The sequence below is a fragment of the Elephantulus edwardii genome, unplaced genomic scaffold, assembly GCF_000299155.1.
Source record: "Elephantulus edwardii isolate Elephantulus edwardi_28Jun2011 unplaced genomic scaffold, EleEdw1.0 scaffold00024, whole genome shotgun sequence".
Classification (NCBI taxonomy): Eukaryota; Metazoa; Chordata; class Mammalia; order Macroscelidea; family Macroscelididae; genus Elephantulus; species Elephantulus edwardii.
The window spans coordinates 1,513,639-1,535,232 of record NW_006399774.1 but is presented as its reverse complement, the minus strand read 5'-3'; the positions used below and the strand labels follow the sequence as shown (position 1 = coordinate 1,535,232).

General features: G+C 45.8%; 1 protein-coding gene across 1 annotated transcript in view; it reads right to left on the bottom strand.

Moving 5' to 3' along the window:
- The window catches only part of LOC102846330 (monofunctional C1-tetrahydrofolate synthase, mitochondrial-like), a 247,301-nt gene that overhangs the window by 44,415 nt on the left and 181,292 nt on the right, over positions 1–21,594 (bottom strand). Inside the window, exons 28-29 of the mRNA XM_006882798.1 lie at positions 12,928–13,035; positions 10,410–10,562 (exon numbers count right to left, since the gene is read on the bottom strand). Coding sequence (XP_006882860.1) covers positions 10,410–10,562; positions 12,928–13,035 — 261 coding nt within the window. The remainder of the gene's footprint in view (positions 1–10,409; positions 10,563–12,927; positions 13,036–21,594) is intronic.

The window sequence follows — 21,594 nt, the reverse complement described above, 5'->3', positions numbered from 1 at the left end:
CAGGAGGGGAAGACCCTCTATGAAATGAATTGATTTGGTGACTGGGGTAATCGGGATGGGTGTGTCACAGGCGGTGCGGTTGGCGCAGGACAGAGCAGGGTTTAGGGCTGTTGTGCATAGGGTCGCTATGAGTCGAAAACGACTCGACGGCACATAATAACAAACAATAGAGTCCAAATGCTGTTTCTGGATTCCCACTAGTCTGTTATCTATAGTGTTATGTATGCTTTACAGTCGAATGCCTTTGCACAGACAATAAAATAACAAGTAAATGATTTTCTGGAATTCTTTGCTTTTACCCAAATGTCATCTTAGAGCAGTAAGGGTATCTCTGCTTCCATGTGCTCTTCTGAATCTGGCTTGAATACCCGGTAGTTGCCTGGTGATACACTACTGGGGACATCTGCAAATTACTTTCACTTGTGTGTGATATTAGTGATAGTGTTTGATAATGTCCATATTCCGTCGGATCACCTTTCTTTAAAATAAGCATGTTATGTGGATCTCTTCCAGCCAACTATCTAGGTAGGTGTCTTCTGAGTTTCTTGGGTGAGCGAGCATTTGCAGTGTTTCATCTGTGTGTTGAATTTTTACAACTGATAACCCATCAGTTCCTGGAGTCTTGCTTTTTGCCAATGTCTTCAGTGCAGTGTGGACTGCTTCCTTCAATACTTTTTGGTTCTTGATCATCTATTATTTCCTGAAATGGCTGAATACGTACCAATTCTTTAAGGTACAGTGATGGTGTATCTTCCTGAGATGTTTCTTGTGTGGTTCAATAGTTTTGTTCATTTGTTCTTTTCTTTCAGCTTGAGAAATAAAGTGTGTTCTTCCCTTTGGGCTTTCTCACTCCAGGTCTCTGCACATTAAAGTGATTCATTGCAATACTTCACTTTGTCACCCTTTTCCCGAGTCATCCTTTGCAATCTTCTGTTTACCTCGTTCACATCAATTCTTCCAACAAGGTCTGAAATTTGTTCACCTTCATGCCTAAACAAATGAAGCAAGTTTACAGCCACAAATCTCGAGTAGGGCTGGTACACAGAGGAGAAAAAAAGATCCCCATTGCGTTTGGAAATAACCTCACTGCTGACCTGAATCAGATATGCAGGAAGCTAAACATTCAGTGCATACTTTTACAGCACAGAGAGCAGAACAGAAAACAAAGTGAGCTTAGCTGGAACGTGAGAACGGACATAGGGGCAATGACTCCATTGGGTGGGGCCCCAGCTTTCTGAATCCCCTCTGGCCCCTCACTCGCGTCCAGTAACTCTCCACCCAGCATTGGTTGTGAATGACATCACTGACTTCCCCAACACGCTCCAGAGGTTTCCTGCTTTCCAGGGGCGGCCAAGCAATGATGTCAGTGGTACATCTGGGTTGGTGATGTACTGAGCCAGGGTCACAGAGGGGAGATGAAAGCCACGGCTAAGCCAACTGCCCTGATGGCCAACTGTGACTCACAGCGACCCCATGTGTGTCGGAGAAGAACTGCACAAATTAGGGTTTTCTGTGGCTGGTATTTTTGGAAGCAGACAGCCACGGTTTCCTTTGAGGCCCCTCTTGGTGGACCTGAACCTCCAATCTTTTGGTTAATAGCTGAACATGGTAACCATCGGCATTAACTGATGTAACAAAGCTACTGGTTTTACTGCTGGTCTTTGATGCCTTTTCCCTTGAGAGACTTCTAAACGGTGATGGGTCTGATCAAATCACAGCAGGAGAAAAGCCGCACTCACCATAAGAACAAGATGGTTAGAGTCAGCACTGATGTAGGAAACTCTTAATGAGATGGGCTGACACAGGACCCTCAACAATGGGCTCCAGCATATCAACGACAGGCTGTGCTTCTGTTGTAATAAGGTAATGATTTCAAAGTACAAGCTCAAGGGAGCTTGGTGGTAAGGAGTTAAAGTGCTAACTCGAAGGCAGGCAGTTCAAATCTACCAGTTGCTCTGTGGGAGAAAGATGGGAAGTCTCCTCCTGTGTGATTTACTGCTTCAGAAAACCCGCTGGAATGTCAGCTTTGGGTCAGTTCCAACTCGACAGTACACTTACATCACCACCACCACCACCGCCACCATCACCACTGCCACCACCACCATAAATCACTGTAACTACATCTACAAGCACAAGATTGCTCCGCTTATCACAAATGCTTTGTGTCACAGAAGAGGGCAGGCAGGAAATGGACAGGGTAACCACACCACTGGTCTACGCACATCAGCTCTGACCTGATTCCTGAAGTTCTATCATACAAGTCTGTAATCTCATTGTTTTGGGAGTGTCTGTCTCCACTCAGCAGCTATCCTGTCCCCAAGGAATGTCCACCACACAAATGTGGCAGGTTATCTTCCTTCCCTCTGTGAGAACTGTTCAACCCAATATTCTAGCCCAGATTCTGATCATACAAGGACCCGTCTACACTGTAGAAAAAACTTCACTGTGATGGGCCTAGCCAAATCAGAGCAGCAGAAACATCGCATAACTTGATGCCCCATGTTTGTCCAGAAAGATTTCTTTCATGTTCTAAGTTCCTCAACAACCATTTATGACCTCAATTTGGCATCAAAGGAAACAGTCCACTATCACGCACTAAAAGATGTCTTCAAACGCCACATACTAAAATGTGTCCTCAGAAGTACTTCTCTGTGAGGGGGAATGGGGTGAGGATTACCCCTTGGCTGACCGCTCCTTTGTGCCAAGTGTTTTGAAAACGAATCATTGTTTGAGAAAGCTCTGTGAGAAGAAAGGGGTCACTCCTCTCCCCAAAGGCCGATGCACAAAGACAAAGATCCTACTTTCTGGGCACAGTTTAAAGATGAAAGAGAACAAGACAAACCATAATCAGGGGGTGACTTTTACAGAAACATTCCAGATCTTTCACTCTTAGTCTTCAGTGGCCTACTTTTCAGGTGTTCAGATACCAGCAAGGGGGCAAGCACAGCCTGGACCCATGTGCCATCTAAGGATTGGCCAACTCACCTGTAACATCTGACTCCATTCCAACCTTGCATGTCAACTGCTCAGTTTACTGTATTTTCATATTAATCGAGGTAATAAGTTAATGTAATAAGTTAAACTATAGAGAAAGTGGAAAACAATTACAAAAGAAAGCCAAGCCCAAGTGCTCAAAGCTAAGGCTTTAGTGTTCATTTTCTAAAGAAGATGTCATTTACTTCCCCAATAAAAGATTTTCTCATATTTTGCTTTCATATTATATTTTCATTTTGTGAAATTCATGCCAAGTGATTAAACAGTTCATATAAACTAGAGAACCTTCAAGACTGTATCAAAACAACGGGACCTCAAGAAAAAGACCACCCAGGATGAAATTTTTGGTGTGAGATTTTTCAGCGGCCACAGAGCTGACCCCTAAGCTCATGGTGACCTCGTGGGTAATGCAGCCAAGCACGGCCAGGTCCTCTGCCATTCCCACAATCAGTTACAGATGAGACTGGACAACAGCGGTCCCTCCAGTTTTCTCTGGCTGATAATCAGAACACACGACCAGCCCTTCCTGTCATGTCCATCTGAGAGCTGAAGCTCTCTCTGCTGGAAGCTGTTCAGCATCATAGCCACACACGGGTGTCCACGACGGCCGGCCAGGCTATGCGTGAGGAACACTGGCTGGGAACAGAACTGTGGTATCATGCATCGGAGGCAAGACTTCTCAATGCAAAAGCAGTGGCCACGAAGCCGATTATAATGTGTCACAGGGGAACTGGATCCCTTTAGGTTCTTTAAGAAATAGATTGCCAGCCCTTTCTTCTGAGGCACCCCGGGCTGGTTTGAACTGCTAGCCTTTCAGCTAGTAAGTGGAGGACTGTTGTTGTTGATTGCCTTTGAGTCGAGCACAACTCATAGCAACGCTATGAACAAAAGGCCTGAAGCCTTTCTATAACTATCAACATTTATCAAAGTTCGTAGCGTTTCCAGAGGCACGTTGTTTAGGAAGTGGATGTCACTCCTGCTGGTTCTAAACCATTTATACCACCAAGGAATAAAAGGTGTTTCTAGTGGCTTAGTGGTAAAGAGCTGCGGTACCAATCAGAAAGCACATGGTTCAAATCCACCAGCTGCTCTGCTGGAGAAAGACAAGGGATCAACTTCCGTGTGATTTACTGCCTCTGAAACACACTGGAGGCTAAGCTCTGAGAGGGTTCCGACTCAACAGCATGTGACAACAAGGACTGGGAAGGAAAAAGCTGACGTCTAGCATTTCTTCACCTGACCCATCACACTTCTGACCAGGAGGTTGCTCGGTCCTGGAGAAAAGACTTGCTGGTACTGTTGTTGTTATGAGTCACCTGCGACTCATAGCGACCCTAGGTACAAGAGCCCTAAACGCCGTTCTGTCCTGGGCCAACCTCGCTGTCTCAAACACACTCATTCCCACCACTCCACTCACAGAATCGATCCATCTCATCGAGGATCTTCCTCTCCTTCACCTCCCCTCCACTCTCCCAAACATGATGTTCCTCTCCAAGGACCAGTCCCTCCTTGCAATATGCCCAAAGTATGTCAGACAAAGCTTCAGAATCCTTGCCTCCAAGGAGCATTCCGGCTTCACCTTCTCTAGGTCAAACCTGTTTGTTCTCCTAGCAGTCCATGGTATATTCAACACTCTTCTCTAGCACCATAGCTCAAAGACATCAATTCTCCTTCTATCATCCCTATTCACTGTTCAACTCTCTGATGCATAGCACGTAACTGTTAAGACTGGGCTTCCCCATTTTAGACCTACTCGCATCATCAGCGGGGAGAGAGCTCTGCCTCCCTTGAGGACATTCCTATAGGGCAGGTCTCCCTTCAACAAGCCCATGGCACTCGGCACTTGTCTGGGGGTTTCTGTATATTAGCACAAATCATAAGGCCCCGATGGGAAGATGGAACTTCTTCCTCTCTGGGCGGTTCTGAGGCCTTGCACATGGCAGGTCCTCCATAACTATGTACTGACTGACTGTATGAATAAGCACCGTTAAGGTGTGGAGAACTTCTGATCTTAGCATCTCGGTTTGGGCTTTCTTCTGAGTGGAAGGATGAGCACGTATTTCAAAGGCAGTCAAATATGCACTTGTTGATGGATTGACTGGTCAGAGTGACTCATTACGCTAGAATTTCCCCTCCTGTCTGAGTCAGCCCTCCCCCCCCCCAGGGCCTGGTCCTCAGTCATCTCACTGGAAGTTACAACCCTGTGTCCTCTCAGCAGACAATAGCCACGCTTGGATGGGAGTCAAGAGAAAATAAATACCAAGCCTTATTAGGAGATCCTGGCCTCTGCTGGTGCCATCTGCTCTGACCAGCACTCAGCTTCCTGCCAGGTCACAGCAAATCCACCTCGAGGGCCAGCACCTCCAGGGCCGGCTCCTGACCTCTAGGAACTGCTCTGGGCAGTGCTGTTTCCTTCCTGGTTCCCCACGTGATTGTTTTGGAAGAATTTTACCACAGGCGCTCTCACTCACTGCCGCCCCCTGCCAACTGACCACAGGAATTCAGATGGACCTATGGTCACAGCATAGGAAGGGGTGATCTATGGAAAAATTACACCTCCCTAGTTAATAAGGATGGCAGGGGAAAAAAATGATGTCTTTGCTGGAGACGAGTACTGAGTATCCCATGGACGGCCAAAAGAACATACAGATATGTCTTGGAGAAAGTGCAGCCAGAGTGAGTTTTGGAGGTCAAAGTGATAAAGCTTCATCTCACATCCTTTGGGCATATTGCGAGGAGAGATTATTCCTTTTAGAGGGACATCAAGCCTGGGAAGGTAGAGGGACAGTGAAGGAGAGGAAGACCCTCAACCAGGTGGGTTGACACAGTGACTGCTGCCATGTGCTTGCGTGTGTCAGAGATTGTGAGGATGGCACAGGCAGGACAGGGCTTAGACCTGTTATTCATATGTTGTTATGAGTTGTACTCAAATTGATGGCACTTAACAATAACTTACAAAGTTAATGGTACTTAAACTTGCAGGGTGATTTTTCACTGCTGCTGATGGAAACTGACATGGTAATGAGAAAACTGGTTACTGGTGTCTGGGGCACGTGCCACACCAGCTCTGGCCACTGGTGCCCGGGGCACGTGCCACACCAGTCCTGCCTGTGAGCACAGGGTTCCCTTCAGGAAACCAGCGAGCTTGCAGCCACATAGACAGTGTCATTCCACACAGTCACCTTGCAGCTGGCCCCAAGTCAGAGTGATGTCAGTGATGTCAGCAACGACACAGGTTGAGTGTTGATAGCCGAGGGGTCCCCATCCAGATCAAAGGAGGCAGCGTTCGATTCCCCAGCACAGCTCTTGTCTTTACATGGAAATGGATAAAGTGGTGGTCAATGAGATGCGTGAAGATCCACATATAAATGTGTTTCTTGAGCCCAGAGATTTAAATTACGATTGTTTAGTTAATGACTAGGAGTGCGCAGACACGAGTTCGCCCACCGAATGTCATGCTCTGGGGTTGGTTCCGACTCACAGCAACCCCACAGGGCAGACAGAACGGTGCCACAGGGCTTAAGAGGCTGCGATGGTTACAGCCACTGACCGCCTCACGCTTCTCCAGCAAAGCAGCCAGGAATTCCAACTGCTGACTTTTCAGTCGGCAGCCCAACACTTGGACGCTAATGCCACCAGGACTCCCTAGAAACCAATTACGACAGCAATAAAATCCCCTGCTTTTTAATGCCAAGCCATGTTCCTTGACAATTCACTTCGCACTAGCCACCTCCTTAGACCACACAGCTGCAGGAAGCAGAGGAAACCTGTGTGACACTTCCATAGTACACTGGGCACTACAACTAAAAGGACAAGTGAATGAATGAGTGTGCTGGGTGAACTCACGTGGGATTCGGAATCTGTCAGAGAAGATGGGACAAAGGAATGAGGCAAAACTCTCCATGGAATTCCCACCCTTCACACTCCATGCAGCCCGAGAGCCCCTGTCCCTTCTCAGGGTTGAGCTCTGGACCCACAGCGCCCACATGGATTCTGCCTCTGAAGCAAAGCGTGTGCCGACTGTTTCCGGGAGACCGTCAGCACTCAAGAGCTGTTCTTCTCCCTACGCTTCTGTTAACGGATTTATCCATGATAGCCACTTTCTTAGAGGTTTGGTTCTATGACGTTTCATAAACCTACACAGCGACGTAATTACAACCACAGTCTAAACATTCAGTGGTGGTTGTTTGTTTTTTTTTTTAATTTTTTAAATTTTTTATTATTTTGGGTGTGTGTACCATCAAATTGGATCTGACAGGTACAGGAGGAGATTGCGTCTCCTTCTCCAGCAGAACATCTGGTGGATTCAAACCACGTACCTCTGGGATTGCAGTGCAGCTTCTTGCCACTAGGCCACCAGAGCTCCCTTAACATTCAGTTTGGAGGCATCCATCCCTCAGAATTCCCAGAAATCCTACTATGCCTCTTTGTGCCCAAGTTCCTCCCCCACCCCTACCTGCTGGCAATCATGGACCAGATTCTTTTTTACCTATAATTTTGTCTTTTTCAAAATGTCCTTCAGTATCCATTTTATTTGATCTCTTCTCTCTGTGTCATCACAACTCTTTCTATCAATTCCTTTCCCCTGACCTGAAATCCTCCCCTGGCATTGACACTGTCCCAGAGCCTCTGGCTATTCCTCCAGAATCCTGGGATGGTTTCTGCTCTTCAGTCGGCTCCAGAAAGGTAGGTGTTTTCTTTGAGGACAGTCCTTTCCTCTCTTCTCACCGCTCTTGGGGTGAGCCTGGCCTCTCCCTTTGTTTAGTGACTGAATTTATGCTTGCTTAGCGACTTTAGAGCACTGGGGGCTTGTTGTTTTTGTTAGGTGCCACTGAGTCACCTCTTACTCACAGCAATCCTATGTACAATAGCTCTGAACCCTGCCCTATCCTAAGCCAGTCTCACTGACTCTGACACACCTTCCCCCATTGCCCCCCCATCCCTGTAGCAATCCATCTCATCAGGGGTTCTTCCTCTCCTGTGCTGTCTCTCCACCCTTCTAAGCATGATGTCCTTCTCCAATGACTGGTCTCTCCTGGCCACATGCCCCAAGTATGTGAAACGGAGCTTCAAAATCCTTTCCTCCAAGGAGAAACTTGGTTTCACCCTCTCCAAGACCAACCTGTCTTGGTGGTCCATGGTATGTTCAATATTCTTCTCCAGCACCACAACTCAAAGGCACTGATTCTTATTCTGTCTTCCATAGTCACTGTGTCTAGCTCTCAGATACACAGCAAGTCATTGTAAAGACTATGCCTGGACCACGCACATCTTAGTCTCTAGACTGGCACTGCTGATCTTCAGAACTCTAGAGAGGTGCAGATTTTTCCCAGTGCAATGCATCTCTTGACTTCCTGGCTGCCGGTGCCAAGAGTGTTGGTGGCTTAGAGGTAAGGAAGTGTGTTGCCAACTCAGAGGAACACGGTTCGGATTCACCAGCTGCTCCATGGGAGAAGGAAGGGCAATCTCTCCTGTGATTTAGTCTCTGAAAACCCACCGGAGGGTCAGCTATGGATCAGTTTGGATTCTACTGTACACAATAACAATAGTAACCTATATGCTCGGAATTCAGAAGGTTTTCCCTACTGTTCCTTACTGGTGAGCTTCACATCTGTCCTAATGGATTCACAGGCTCTACACCCTGTTCCCCCTGCAAGTTCTCTGAGACAAAGCCATGTTCCTTTCTGGTTGTGCCAACCCGCCTCCCTCCTGTGTGGCTAACAGCATCATGATATGGTACCACCTGGCCACCACGGAGAACACTCTCTTTCCTCACCTTGTTCATGTAAAGGACAGCTCCCTGTAAAGACGTCTCAAACTCTGTAAACATGTCTCACATTCTCCCTGACTCTGAATCTCCTTCTGTGGCCCGTGATGACCCTTGTGCTGGCTGACCTTATTTCCAAAGTCCACTGAAGGGTCTCTGCATCTTGTCCTTTCCACTAAGCATTTTCCACAGTGCTGCAAGAGTTGTTGTTTTTCTAGAATTCACACATCAGATCAAGTGCTTCTTTCTATCAAAAACATTCTCTACAGTGACTTTCCAGTGTTATAGGATAAAACGCAAGTTCCTACAACCAACCACTGAGGCGTGGAAGAGTTTACAGTCTTTACAGCCTAGTCCTGTCGCTGCCCATCACACTAGCCCACCCCAGAAAGGGGACAGCATGTACTCCTGTGTCCCTCAGATGGCACACCCCTCTTGCCCAGTTCAGAGGCCACGCATTTATGAGGCACACATAATTCTCTTCTTCTCCCACACTTCTCCCCATCAGCTGAATGCGCTGAGCTCGAGAACATTCTGAATGCCAAGAGCACTCTCTACTTGCCCGAGGGCTGTGCAAAGCTCTGCGTGCTGGTCTTAGGGTCTCTGTGCCTCACATCAGTAAGAACGTAAAAAGAAGCTTATTAAAACCATTCTGCCCCATAAGAGATGAAAGAAGAGCAAACCCAAGGGTTCAAAAAAGTCACGTCCTTAATGCTTATTTGTGTAGCAATATCAGCACGCACCATGGATCAACAACAACGTTGTTGTTTGGGTGTGGATCACTTTGCCATAAATAAAAATAATAATGATTCAGAATTGGGGGTGTGTGGGTGACTGCAGCAATGGGCTCAAGTGCGTCACAGACGATGAGGATGGCACCGGACAGGACAGGGTTCAGATCTGTGCCCACAAGGTTGCTATGACTTGTGCTCAACTTGATGGCACCTAACAAGAAGTCATTTTTGTAGCCTGAGATCTCATCCAGAAGAACTGCGCTCAGGACACACTGTCCAGCTGAGGTCCTTCTGGTCACCAAGAGAGTGCTCCTCTCGAGGGAAGCATTTTGGGTGTGAAGTTTTACATAATAAGTATTCATTTCTCTGCTCATCTGCTTCCCTCCACAGATAATTCAAAATCACAACATCATTCTGTTAGCAATATGGTCCCAACAGAGCAAAGCCAAAAAGGAAGATACCTGTGATTTACTAATACATGAGGCCGGAGCTTCCCTTTGGTGACCTGACCAACGTGGATGTGGCTGGTCCTACCTGGTTCCGAGCACTGACCCCCACTCGCTGCCCCGTGCTGTACAACATTATCATTTGAGAGCTACGATGTAAAAAGGCTGAGAAGCTGGGTACTGAGCCACGTCCTCACTTAAACGACAGACTGAGGTTTCCCCAGTGACTCTCCCCACGTCCTCTGAGGAGAACTCTGTGCGTTTATGACTCTAGTGACCTTGAACGTGGGATCCAAACGACGACACTCAGACACCCCAATTACAACGGCAGAGTGGGTTTTGGTGGTAGAGGGTATGTAGGAAAACAGCAAATCCTATTAATGACTCCACAACGGAGGCTTTCAAACGAGATGAGGCAGGATGACAATACAGAGTGCGGATGGCTTTGGGCAGAGGTCACTCACTCACCGTTCCGACCAAAGGGTAGATGAACCCCGCGCCGATGCTCGCCCGGACGTCGCTGATGGGCAGGATGAAGCCCCTCGGGACGCCCTTCTTGTCAGGTTGGTGAGACAGAGACAGGTGTGTCTTGGCCATGCAGATGGGCAAGTTTCCGAAACCCTGTAAAGCAAGGGAGGCGAAAACGATCACAGAGCGTGTTAATAAATCTGCACTTGGTTTCCATGAGCTTTCAGAGATCTCTACGACATCGCGTGGCTGGCCAGACTCAGGCACACAGTAGGTGCTTCCTCCGACCTGGACATTCAGCAAGAGGGTGAGGCCAGCACACAAGTCCCTCCAGCACAGGGAGGGGTGCCTAGTATTTTTTTTTTTAGTTTCTCCTTGAGAGAATGATACACGCGTGCGTATGGGGAAACAGTGGCTATTTTCAGACAAAGCGGCAGCAGTCGCAGCTGGAGGAACCACTTTGTAAGGCTATTAATATCCAAGACACAGCAAGGTAATCTGCAGACAGGCTCTGTAATGAGGCGCTCGGTCTCATGCGCCCTTCGTTCCTGGCATCTGTCCGCAAGCAAAGGGTCCCTTTGTGGTCCTTATGAATCATGGCTATTTGATCTGCGATTACATTATAGGCCCAAAGATGAGGTCACTGCTCCAGCCTCTTCTTTTTAAGGACCAAAGGCTTCGCCTGACCCAGAGTCCCCAAGGTGAAAGGGCAGGAAGTCACATGTGGCATCTCACAAAAAGAACAGTGTCCCCGAAGCCTGCTTCTGATTCAATGGCCCACAGTGCTCTCTCAGAGACTCTGAGCTAATTAATTGCAACCACATACTCGACTGTACATAACTTTTAAGGATTAGTCCTTCCAGAGACAGAGGTAAAAGGAATGGAATCTTCAGAGGCGATTCGTGTAGAATGTCTTATGACTCAACTGGAAATGATTTGGGAGATTTTTAGAATTTTTAGAATGTCATCAGGGGAGGGGGGAAAAAAAAGAATGTCAACAACCAGCAACCCCTACTCTTTGTCATGTGTGGGTCTTGACAAAGAATACTCACACCTTCTCCACAGAAATGATGTCCAGAACTTCAGATTTCAGAGCGCAGTCAAGGACTATGTCAACTATTTGCTAACTTGAAAACTTGCCAAAAGGGATAATAATCAGCCAACCAGTAGGTGTGAACTATGACCATTTATTTGTATACAAGAACATTTCAAAATGGAAAGAAAATAATTAAAAAAAGAAAAGATGTGATACTGGAATAAGTGGCATTCTTTCAAGAGCTTTATAAAAATGCAAGACACTGATCTTATTTGGCTCACTTCATTAGCTATTGGGTGAAAATGGCACCCAAGACAATGTCAGTATGGAAAGCAGCACTGGGAATCTTTATTTCCAAGGACAAGCCAAGAAACTATGTAGAACATTCTAAGGAAATAATGAGCTGCTATCTGTAACATTCTATGACAGGTTTGGAAGCAGGGGTGGCATCCACTTTCTAAACAATATGCCTCCAGACACCCTATGAACTTTGACAAATGTCAATGGCTTCAGGCCTATTGTTCATAGACTCGCTATGAGTCGTGCTCGACTCAAAGGCAATCAACAACATCTACCTCACCTAACCTGGAAGAACACAGTGGTTTTCACCAGTAATACTTAAATTATGACTGCTACCTAAGATTAAAAACTTGAAAAATAGGGGGAAATAAAATTCATGACATTTACAATGATCCCTGTAACCTCCACCTTAACAGGTCAACAGGCCAAAGCGTATAAGGCATCGAGCTGCTTGGTTCTGTTGAAGGGGTGGCTGCCCAGGGTGCCGTGAGGTCACTGAACAGGACCGTTTCTGACAAATCACCGCCTGCTCACAGCCTCTGTCCCTCTCTGGAGGTAGAAGGGATGAAGCCTTCAGACTTGTGAACATTGCCTACAACAGGCCAAGAATCTACCTGCATGAAAAGAATGTCAAGCATTTCTTCTTCAGGACACTCTTCTACTTGCCTAACCTAGCACCACACTGATACAGTTAAGGTAGCAGGAGGCCTGCAATGAAGAAGCCCCATGTATCATCTGTATCTGACTCCACATCTGCATGCCCAAAGACAGGTTCAAGGGCTGTGGCCAGCCAGGAGAACCTGCAGATGACATGGCCCATGTATGACTGTCGCTGGGTACCACTGAGTCCATCACAGCTCCCAGCGATGCTATGAAGAAGTGAATGAGCCCTGCCTTTGCTGTGCGTTTCCCATGATCACTGATACGCCTGAGCTCACTGTCAGTCACCGTGTCAATCCATCTTACTGGTGTCTTCCTCTCTCTCAGACACACGAGGGGCATATTCTTTCAAAATACTGTTCTAATATAGTTCAAACGCTACCCAAGAATATGACTTCAGCCTTGGTAGACCATAAAACAGATTAAGCAAAGTTTTCCCAGTGAAAAATAAAGCAGTTTTCAAGGCCAGGTGAATATTTTAACAGTTTAAGGTGGCTCTGCCCCTAAAGGGACAATCTTTACCTGTTGAGTGTAGCGATCTACTTTGGACTGTGCTTCTGGGGAGAGTTCGATATCTTTGGCTCCATAGACGGCTTGGGCAATAGTTCTTATCTTTTCCACAATTGGAAGCTGGAGAAACACAAACGACAACCACAGTATTACCCTCAATCCGGTTAAAGAACTAAGTGAGCACTTACTGACATTTTCTCTAGTTGCTTAAACTGAACTTCCAGATATTTGCCTGTTTAATAGCTATGGAATTCTGAGCAAATACTCTTTTTTCCCTTTGATTAAAACTGAGAGTGATGAAAATTTCAGACTGGAGTAAGATACCTCAGACCAGCAAAGACGCTGTTTGTACAGTTAATACTTTCTATCCGTTTTAGCAAAATAAACATAGATCTGTAAAACTGGCATACATACACATATAAATATAAAATGTGCATTATTCTTTTTAATGGTCTTACAACCCTGAATGGGGATCTCCAATTCAAGCATATAATCCTGGGTTTAATTAGGTCTAAATATTGGTTAAGAGACAGAAAGCAGAAATATTGAGAAGATATATTTTCTGAGTAGGAGACATTAGTAAATATAAGTGCTGATGAAACTGAACATTTCACTGGAACTCCACGTCTTTTTGGCTAATGGGAAAAAGGCAAGATGATACTATAGACAAAGGAGGGACATGAAAAATTATTTCCATCATGTTAGATAGGAAATCGAGATGGAGAGTGCAGATTGGGTACTAAAAGTGACCACAGAAGAACTGAATTATTAGAGAAAATAGAGGTCATAGATAAAACTACACCTTAATTTAGGCAAAACATTTGGCAAACCCTCTCATAATCTTATTCTAAGTATAAAACAGGCCAGAATCATGCAGTTAGTAGATTTACTGTTGGGTGAACAGCTGCTGAAATAAATGCCAATGGACCAGATGTCAAGTGAGGGACAGAAGTCTCTGGTCATATGCTTTAAAGACCCTGATTGCAATGGATAGTTGAGCGCATGTATGTGTTATAACTGATAACCACTGAAGGGAGAATTACCCAAGAGAGTGTGAAAGCTAGCCATCATCAGCTATATCATTTATAGACTTCTTGAAACTATTTTAAAATGTGGGGTTTTTTTAATGAAAAGCATAATTTTTATTATTGTAAAGCTATTCTGTGGCCTAGAGCTTAAATCTTGGACATTTCAATGAAGAAAGAAATGTCTCTCAGCCTTCGTATAATGTTATGTTCAGCTGAGTCAGCACCAATTCAAGGCTGGCCCTCCAGCAGCTTTTTTAGGCGGTAAATTTCATGGGAAGAGATTGTCCATTCTTCTCCTGCAGAACAGCTGGTGGATTTGAACTGCATGCCTTTGAGCTGGCAGTGTGAATCCTTACCACTAAGCCATCAGAGCTTGTTGTTGTGTTGTTGTTATGTCTCTGACACTCCCATCCCGACTATTCCAGCTTAGTTCAGTGTAATTCTAATAAAAAAAAATCTCAAGGGAAGTTGGCAAATTGTCTATTTTGACATGGGAGAGGAATGGCACAAATACGTAAAATTATTTTGATCACGTGAAACCTATACTCAGACCAGAAGCAGTCCTCAGAACAGAGCAAGGAAACACTACATGGTTAAAAATCAAGAAAGGAGTACCTCAGAGATGCATTCTATCTCTATATCTTTTCAATCTATAAGCGGAACACATCATTTGGGAGGCTAGGCTTTATGAGAAGGAATATGGCATCAGGATTAGAGGAAGACTCATCAACAACCTGCGTTATGCAGAGGATACAGCCTTGCTTGCTGAAACTGAGGAGGACCTGAAGCGCTTGCTGCACAAAGTCAAGGATTATAGTCTTGAATATGGACTGAAGCTCAACATGAAGAAAACAAAGATTCTCACCACTGGGTCAACTGGCAGCACCAAGAGAGATGGAGAAAAGAGATTGTTAATAATTACAGCTTGCTCAGCTCCACAATCAACACTCTTGGCACCGGCACTCAGCAAATCAATAGACAAATTGCATTGGGGAAATCTGCTGTCAGGGATCTCTCCAGAGTGCTGAGAAGCATTGATGTCAGTCTAGAGACTAAGGTGTGCCTGACCCAGGCCATGGTCTTCGCAATTACTTGCTATGCATCAGAGAGCTAGACAATGTTTAAGGACGGCAGAAGATTGAGTTGCAGTGTTGGAGAAGAGTGCTAAACATACCATGGGCAGCCAAGAAAACAAACAAGTCTGTCTTAAAGAGAGTGAAACCAAATTTTTCTTGGAGACCAGAATTTTGAAGCTTTGTCTTACATACTTTGGGCATGTGGCCAGGAGGGACCAGTCCATGGAGAAAGATATCATACTTGGAAGGGTGGACGGACAGCACAGGAGAGAAAGACCCCAGGTGAGATAGACTGACACAGTAACTGAGGCAATGAGGGTAGGTGTGTTGGCGTCAGTGGGACTGGCTCAGGGCAGGCTTCAGAGCTGTTGTACATAGGGTTCCTGAGTGTTGCAGGCAACTCAATAGCACATAACAACAATCAAGTAGCAAAGGGGAACACTGGTGGCTTAGTGTTAAGAAGCTGTGCTGCAATCCCAAAGGCACTCAGTTCGAATCCACCAGCTTCTCCACAGAAGGATGGGCAATCTCTTCCCGTGTGATTAACTGCCTCAGAAAACTCACCCAAGGGTCAGCTATGGGTCAGATCCCACTTTTTGATACACAACAACAACAATCAGGTAGCATACAAAGTACCAAGGAGGTGTACGATGGGGCTGTGTCCTTTCTCCATACCCATTCAATGTGGACTCTGAGGAAATCATTAGGGAAGCTGCACTCTAGGTAGAAGAATGTGATATGAGAATCAGAGGAAGAGTCATCAATAACCTGAGGTACGCAGATGACGTCACCTTGTTTGCTGAAAGTGAAGAGGACTTGAGAATCAAAGACTACAGCCTCCAATATGCCTCTCAATATCAAGAAGACCAAAATCTATATAAAAATCCTATATGCAAACCAATTAAAAAAAAAAGACAAAATCCTCACTAGACTGACAGACAAACATCAAGATAGATGGAGGAAAGACTGAAGCTGTCCATGATTTCATCTTACTTGGAGCTACAATCATATTTGGAAAGGCAGTGGGTCGGCGAAAGAGAAAAAAAGACCTTCAACCAGATAGACTGACACAGTACAGGACAGGGTTCAGGTCTATTGTTCACAGGGTCGCTAGGATTTGTACTCAACTCAATGGCACCTAACAGGTAACAATCAGGTAGAAAGCACCTCAAGAGTGACATCTCTGCAACAATGAATGAATGAAAATCTAACTTTTCTGTAAACTTTTGTTAAAATGACAATTTAAAAAAAAAGGCATCTCATTTAAAAGACTCAATATTTATATCAGCCAGAGAATAAAGACAGAAGAACAATTGATGCTTTCGGGCTGTGGTCTTGGAGAAGAGTTTTGAAGATACCATGGACCAACAAGAAAATAAATAAGTGTATCTTGAAGGGGGTAAAACAAAGTTTCTCCTTGGAGGCTAGGATTTTGCAGCTCCATCTCGCATATTTTGGGCATGTGACCAGGAAGGGCCACTCCTTGGAAAAGGCCATCATGCTTGGAAGGGTGAAGGGACCAGCACAGGAGAGAAAGACCCTGGTGAGATATATTGATACAGTGACTAGGGCAATGGGTGTAGGTGTGTTGGAGTCAGTGAGACTGGCTCACAATAGGGCAGGCTTCAGAGCTGTCGTATACAGGGCTGCTGTATGTTGTAGGTGACATGATAGCACCTAACAACAACATGGAATAAAGAATCGTTATAAACTCAGAAACAAGCTCTGGTGGCACAGTGTTTAAGCACTAGTTGTTACTAAACAACTCCGATGGAACAGATCTGACAAGATTAGAGCTGAGAACAGCCCATGCGAAGGCTCTGCTTCAGTACTTGTGTCCCCATGAGTGGTACACCAATGGCTCCCAACCACAAAACAAACTCCGAGGACAAAGCCCACTTCTTGTTCACCGTTACATCCCAAGGGGTGGGGTGCAATGCAAACCCTGGAGCAGACGTTGCTATGTGCCACTGAACCGGAAGTGACTCACAGCTTAGGCTACATGGGATTCCAGAAGATGTCAAATTATTGTTGTAATGTACCCTCAAGTTGCCTGTGACTCATAGAGACACTATGCACAATAGCTCTGAACCCTCCTCTATCCTGAGCCAATTTCACTGTCTCCGGCACACATCTACCCTTACTACCCCAGTTACTGGATCAATCCATCTCATCTGGAGTCTTCCTCTCCTGCGCTGTCCCTCCACCTTTCCAAGTATGATATTCTCCCCTGAGGACTGGTCCGTCCTGGCTACATGCCCAAAGTATGTGAGATGGAGTCTCAAAATCCTTGTCTCCAAGTGGGAGCAGCTTAGTGTGACCCTTCCAAGGACAACGCGTTTCCAGAGGCTGTCAAATGGTTGTTGTTGTTGTTATGTGCCGTCGAGTCGCTGCGACTCATAGCGACCCTATGTACAATAGCCCTAAACTCTGCTCTGTCCTGTGCCAATTGCACCGTCTCTGACACTCCCATCCCGACTATTCCAGTCACTGAATCAATCCACCTCATAGAAGGCCTTCCTCTCCTGCGCTGTCCCTCCACCCTCCCAAGCATGATGTCCTTCTCCAAGGACTGGTCTCTCCTCACAACATGTCCAAAATATGTTATAATAGTACAGGAGGAAATTGCCCATCTTTCTCCCTTGAAGCAGCTGATGGAGCCAAACCATCTGCCTTTGGGTTGACAGTGCAAATCCTTATCCACGAGGCCACCAGACAAGCTGTGCTGTTTTGTAGCGTCGAGTTGGAACTGCCCCATAGCTGACCCTCCGACAGGTTTTCAGAGGCAGTTACGCACATGGAAGGATACTGCCCATCCTCTTCCCAGGGAGCAGCCAGAGGGTTTGCCTGCATGGCCTTGGGATTGCAGGGCAGCTTCTTACCACTGGGCTATGCTTGGTCCTGCATTCCAGTGTTTCCAAGTAAGAAAGCAAGCGCGGACCTCACAAGAGGCGCTCAGTGTATGAATGGAGGCTTTTCACCAGCACGTCAGACCTCACCCCTCAGTGTGCTGTGCCGACGGGCAGTCAAGTTCTTGCCATCAACAGTGCGTGTGTGCTGATGCTGACCAGCACATCCTCTCCTGGTCAGTAAGTGCCTTGTCTCAAGAAATCAATGTTAATAGGGCGTCTGGAGAAATTTCCAGCAGGAAAGAGCGCACACAGTTAGCACAATGCCCACGCTGTGTCAGGGGACGTTGACTCTTGGGGCAATGTGTTCCTGAAGCACGGAGACCACAGCCTCATACAAATAGGTGTGTGCCCATCCTATGTAGTCTCTGGACAGCCCCCATCTGGGCCAGGGCAATGTCTGGACGTTCTACGGCACGGCCCGATGGCTGGCACAGGGCAGGCGGATTTGGGAAAACCATAGCCACTTCCGATGTTTGGTTAATTCATATAATCTTTCTGACTGTTTCCTCATCCCTAAATTACAATGATACTTTGAATCCCTTACTTTCTTCTCCATAAACTATGAGCCAGTACTGTCGTTTCTGTTGCTGATGGTGATTCTGTCAAATTTACCGGTGTGTCAATTATAATACTGTGCAAAGTAGTACCTGTGAACCTGTATCAATGATTTGAGGTTTTAGTTCTTGAGTTTTTTTTTTGTGTGTGTGGTTTTTCTTTGGGGGGGGAATAAAGCAGTGAAAAAAAGGAAGAAAATGGCAAAAATATAAAAAGACTTCTATTCAGTTATTAACATTGCAATAATGTAGAAACACTACACAGAAACAGTTTACAGAACAATTTTGTTACTGGTTTTATATAATGAAAGAAATGTTATACCTAAGGTTTTAACTATGTTTACCATTTGTTACTCTATGATTGGAGCCCCTGGTGTAGCACAGGTTAAATTACCTGGCTGCCAAATGAAAGATTAGCAATTTAACTCTCAGGAGAGCAAACAATTGTGTCTGTTTCCACTAAGATTGTTACTGTTATTAGGTGCTGTTGAGTCAAGTACGACCCATAGTGACCCTATGAACAGCCGACCTGAAGCTGGCCCTGTCCTGTGCAGTCCTTGTGATGGCTGACACACTGGAGCCCACTGCTTCAGTCACTTGTCAGTCCGTCTTGTTGGAGGTCTTCCTCTCCTTCACTGACCCTCCATCTTTTCAAGCATGATGTCTCTTTCCAAGGAATAGCCTCACCAACTGTTGCTGTTGTTGTTATGTGCTCATAGCGACCCTATGTACAACAGCCCTAAACCCTGCTCTGTCCTGTGCTAATCTCATTGTCTCAGATACACTCACCCCAATTATCCCAGTCACTGAATCAATCCACCTCATAGAGGGTCTTCTCCTCCTGTGCTGTCCCTCCATCCTCCCAAGCATGATGTCCCTCTCCAAGGTCTGGTCCCTCTTTACAACATGTCCAAAGTATGTTAGATGGAGCCTCAGAATCCTTGCTTCCAAGGAGCAGCCTGGTTTATCCCTCTCCAGGACAAACCTGTTTGTTTTCTTAGCAGTCCATGGTACATTCAATACTCTTCTCTAGCACCACAGCTCAAAGGTATCAATTCTCCTATCCTCCCTAGTCATTGTCCAGCTCTCTGATGCATAACAACTGATTGCAAAGACTATGGCCTGCACCAAATGCACCTTAATTTCCAGAGTGAGACTACTGCTCTTCAGTACTTTGGAGAGGTCCCTAACAGCAGACTTTCCCATGGCTATACATCTTTTAATTTCCTGGCTGCTGGTGCCAAGAGTGCTGACTGTGGAACCAAGCAGATGAAAGCTGTGAACAATCAATCTATCTCTTCACCACCTATCCTGATGCTGCCAATTGGTCCAGTGGTGAGAATCTTTGTCTTCTTGATATTGAGCCTCAACCCATATTGAAGACTGCGTCCTTGACCTTCTGCAGAAAGCGCTTTGGGTCCTCCTCAGTTTCAGCAAGCAGGGTTGTGTCATGTTCAAAATAGGAAAGACAAAGCAATGGATTCGAGTGTGTTAGAAATAGTAAGGACGGCACAGGACAGGCAGGGTGCATGGGGTCGCTATGAGTCATACTCAACTCGATGACACCTAACAACTACAATCCAAGCCATGGCATCTTCAATTGCTTTATTGTATGCACAGAAAAGCTAGACAACTAATGAAGACAACTGAAGAGGAACTGGGGGCTGGGGCTGGCAAAGATTATTAAATATCCCGTGGAGTGCCAAAAGAACAAACACGTCTGTTTTGGAAGAAGTACAACAAGCGTGCTCTTTGGAGGTAAGGATGGTGACACGTCACCTCATGTACTTTGGACAGGTCAGGAGGGGCCAAGTTCTTTGAAAAAAACATCACGCTGGGAAAGGGCGAGCTTGAAAGAAAAAGAAGAAACCTTCAGTGAGATGGGTTGACACAGTTACTGCAATAGTGGATTGGAACAGGTGGAGTCTGTGGGAACGAGGCGGGGCAGGGTTTTGAGCTGTTGTTCACAGGGTCACTGTGAAGTAGAGTTGACTCAGTAACACCGAACAATGGTATTTTCCTGAACGTGTAACAGAGGCCTCGTTTCTCATCAATCAACTGAAGATACGCCTACCAAAAACACCTCAACAACTTCCAAGCTAAGGATACCAGTCCTCTTCAAGAGCAAGAGAAACTATTCCTAGAAGAGAGAGGAAAAGGAAAGAATAGAAATCTCTTGCTGATAAAACTATTATGACTCAGAAATAAATCTCCAAATTTCTGAGTGAATCTGGTGACCAGAAGCTTATGGTGTCTGAAGCTGGATTTTAAGTAACTTCTTTCTGGTTTTGTCAATGGCTGACAAAGCCACCATGGAAAGGACCCAAACCTGTAAAACCTGTCTCCGAATGATAACAGTAATGGGGAAGTAACAAGTCAGCCCCCTGCGAGCAGCCAGCCTCATCTTCTGCTTGGAAAACAAGGTCGTAGAATAGCAACAGAACCCCCTGATCAGCAGAGTCAGAAGCAGAGGCGCCCGGCTCAAAGATGGTGCTCCCAATGCCTCCCTGAACACGTTCCCTGGTCTACAGTTCCTGCAATAACATCCTCTCCTGAATCAGGCTCCTGAACGCCTTTCCCAAGTCACTTGTTCCAGTAATATTTTCTTCTTTAATGTTCCAATACACCCAAATTTTACAAATTTGGTTCTGTTCCCACTTCGCTGTGTCAGCCATGACTGAACCTGCTGGAAGTCCAGACTTGAAGTTCCTCCCCCTTAAAAAAACCCAAAGACAAAACCAAAAAACCTGATAGAGAAGTGGCATCTAAACCACATGCCTATGGAAACTCTATGAACTTGGAGAAATGACGATAGTTATGGCAAGACATTATGTCTTTTGTTCACAGAGTTGCTATGAGTCATATTTGACTTAACAACAATAATACTCATGATACTATCTAAATGATATTCCTTTAATTGCTGCTAGCGGCCACTGAGCTGACCCCCAACTGTCAGCATCCCCGAGCCCAGCAGAACCACAATGGTGCTCAGTGCTGGGCCAACCTCAAGACTGGTTAAGGCCTGGTCTGTTCTCACCCCTGGCTCATTTCTCCCAGGTCTGCTTTACGTGCAACACTCAGCTGAAACCTCTCTGAAAATTGTAGAAAC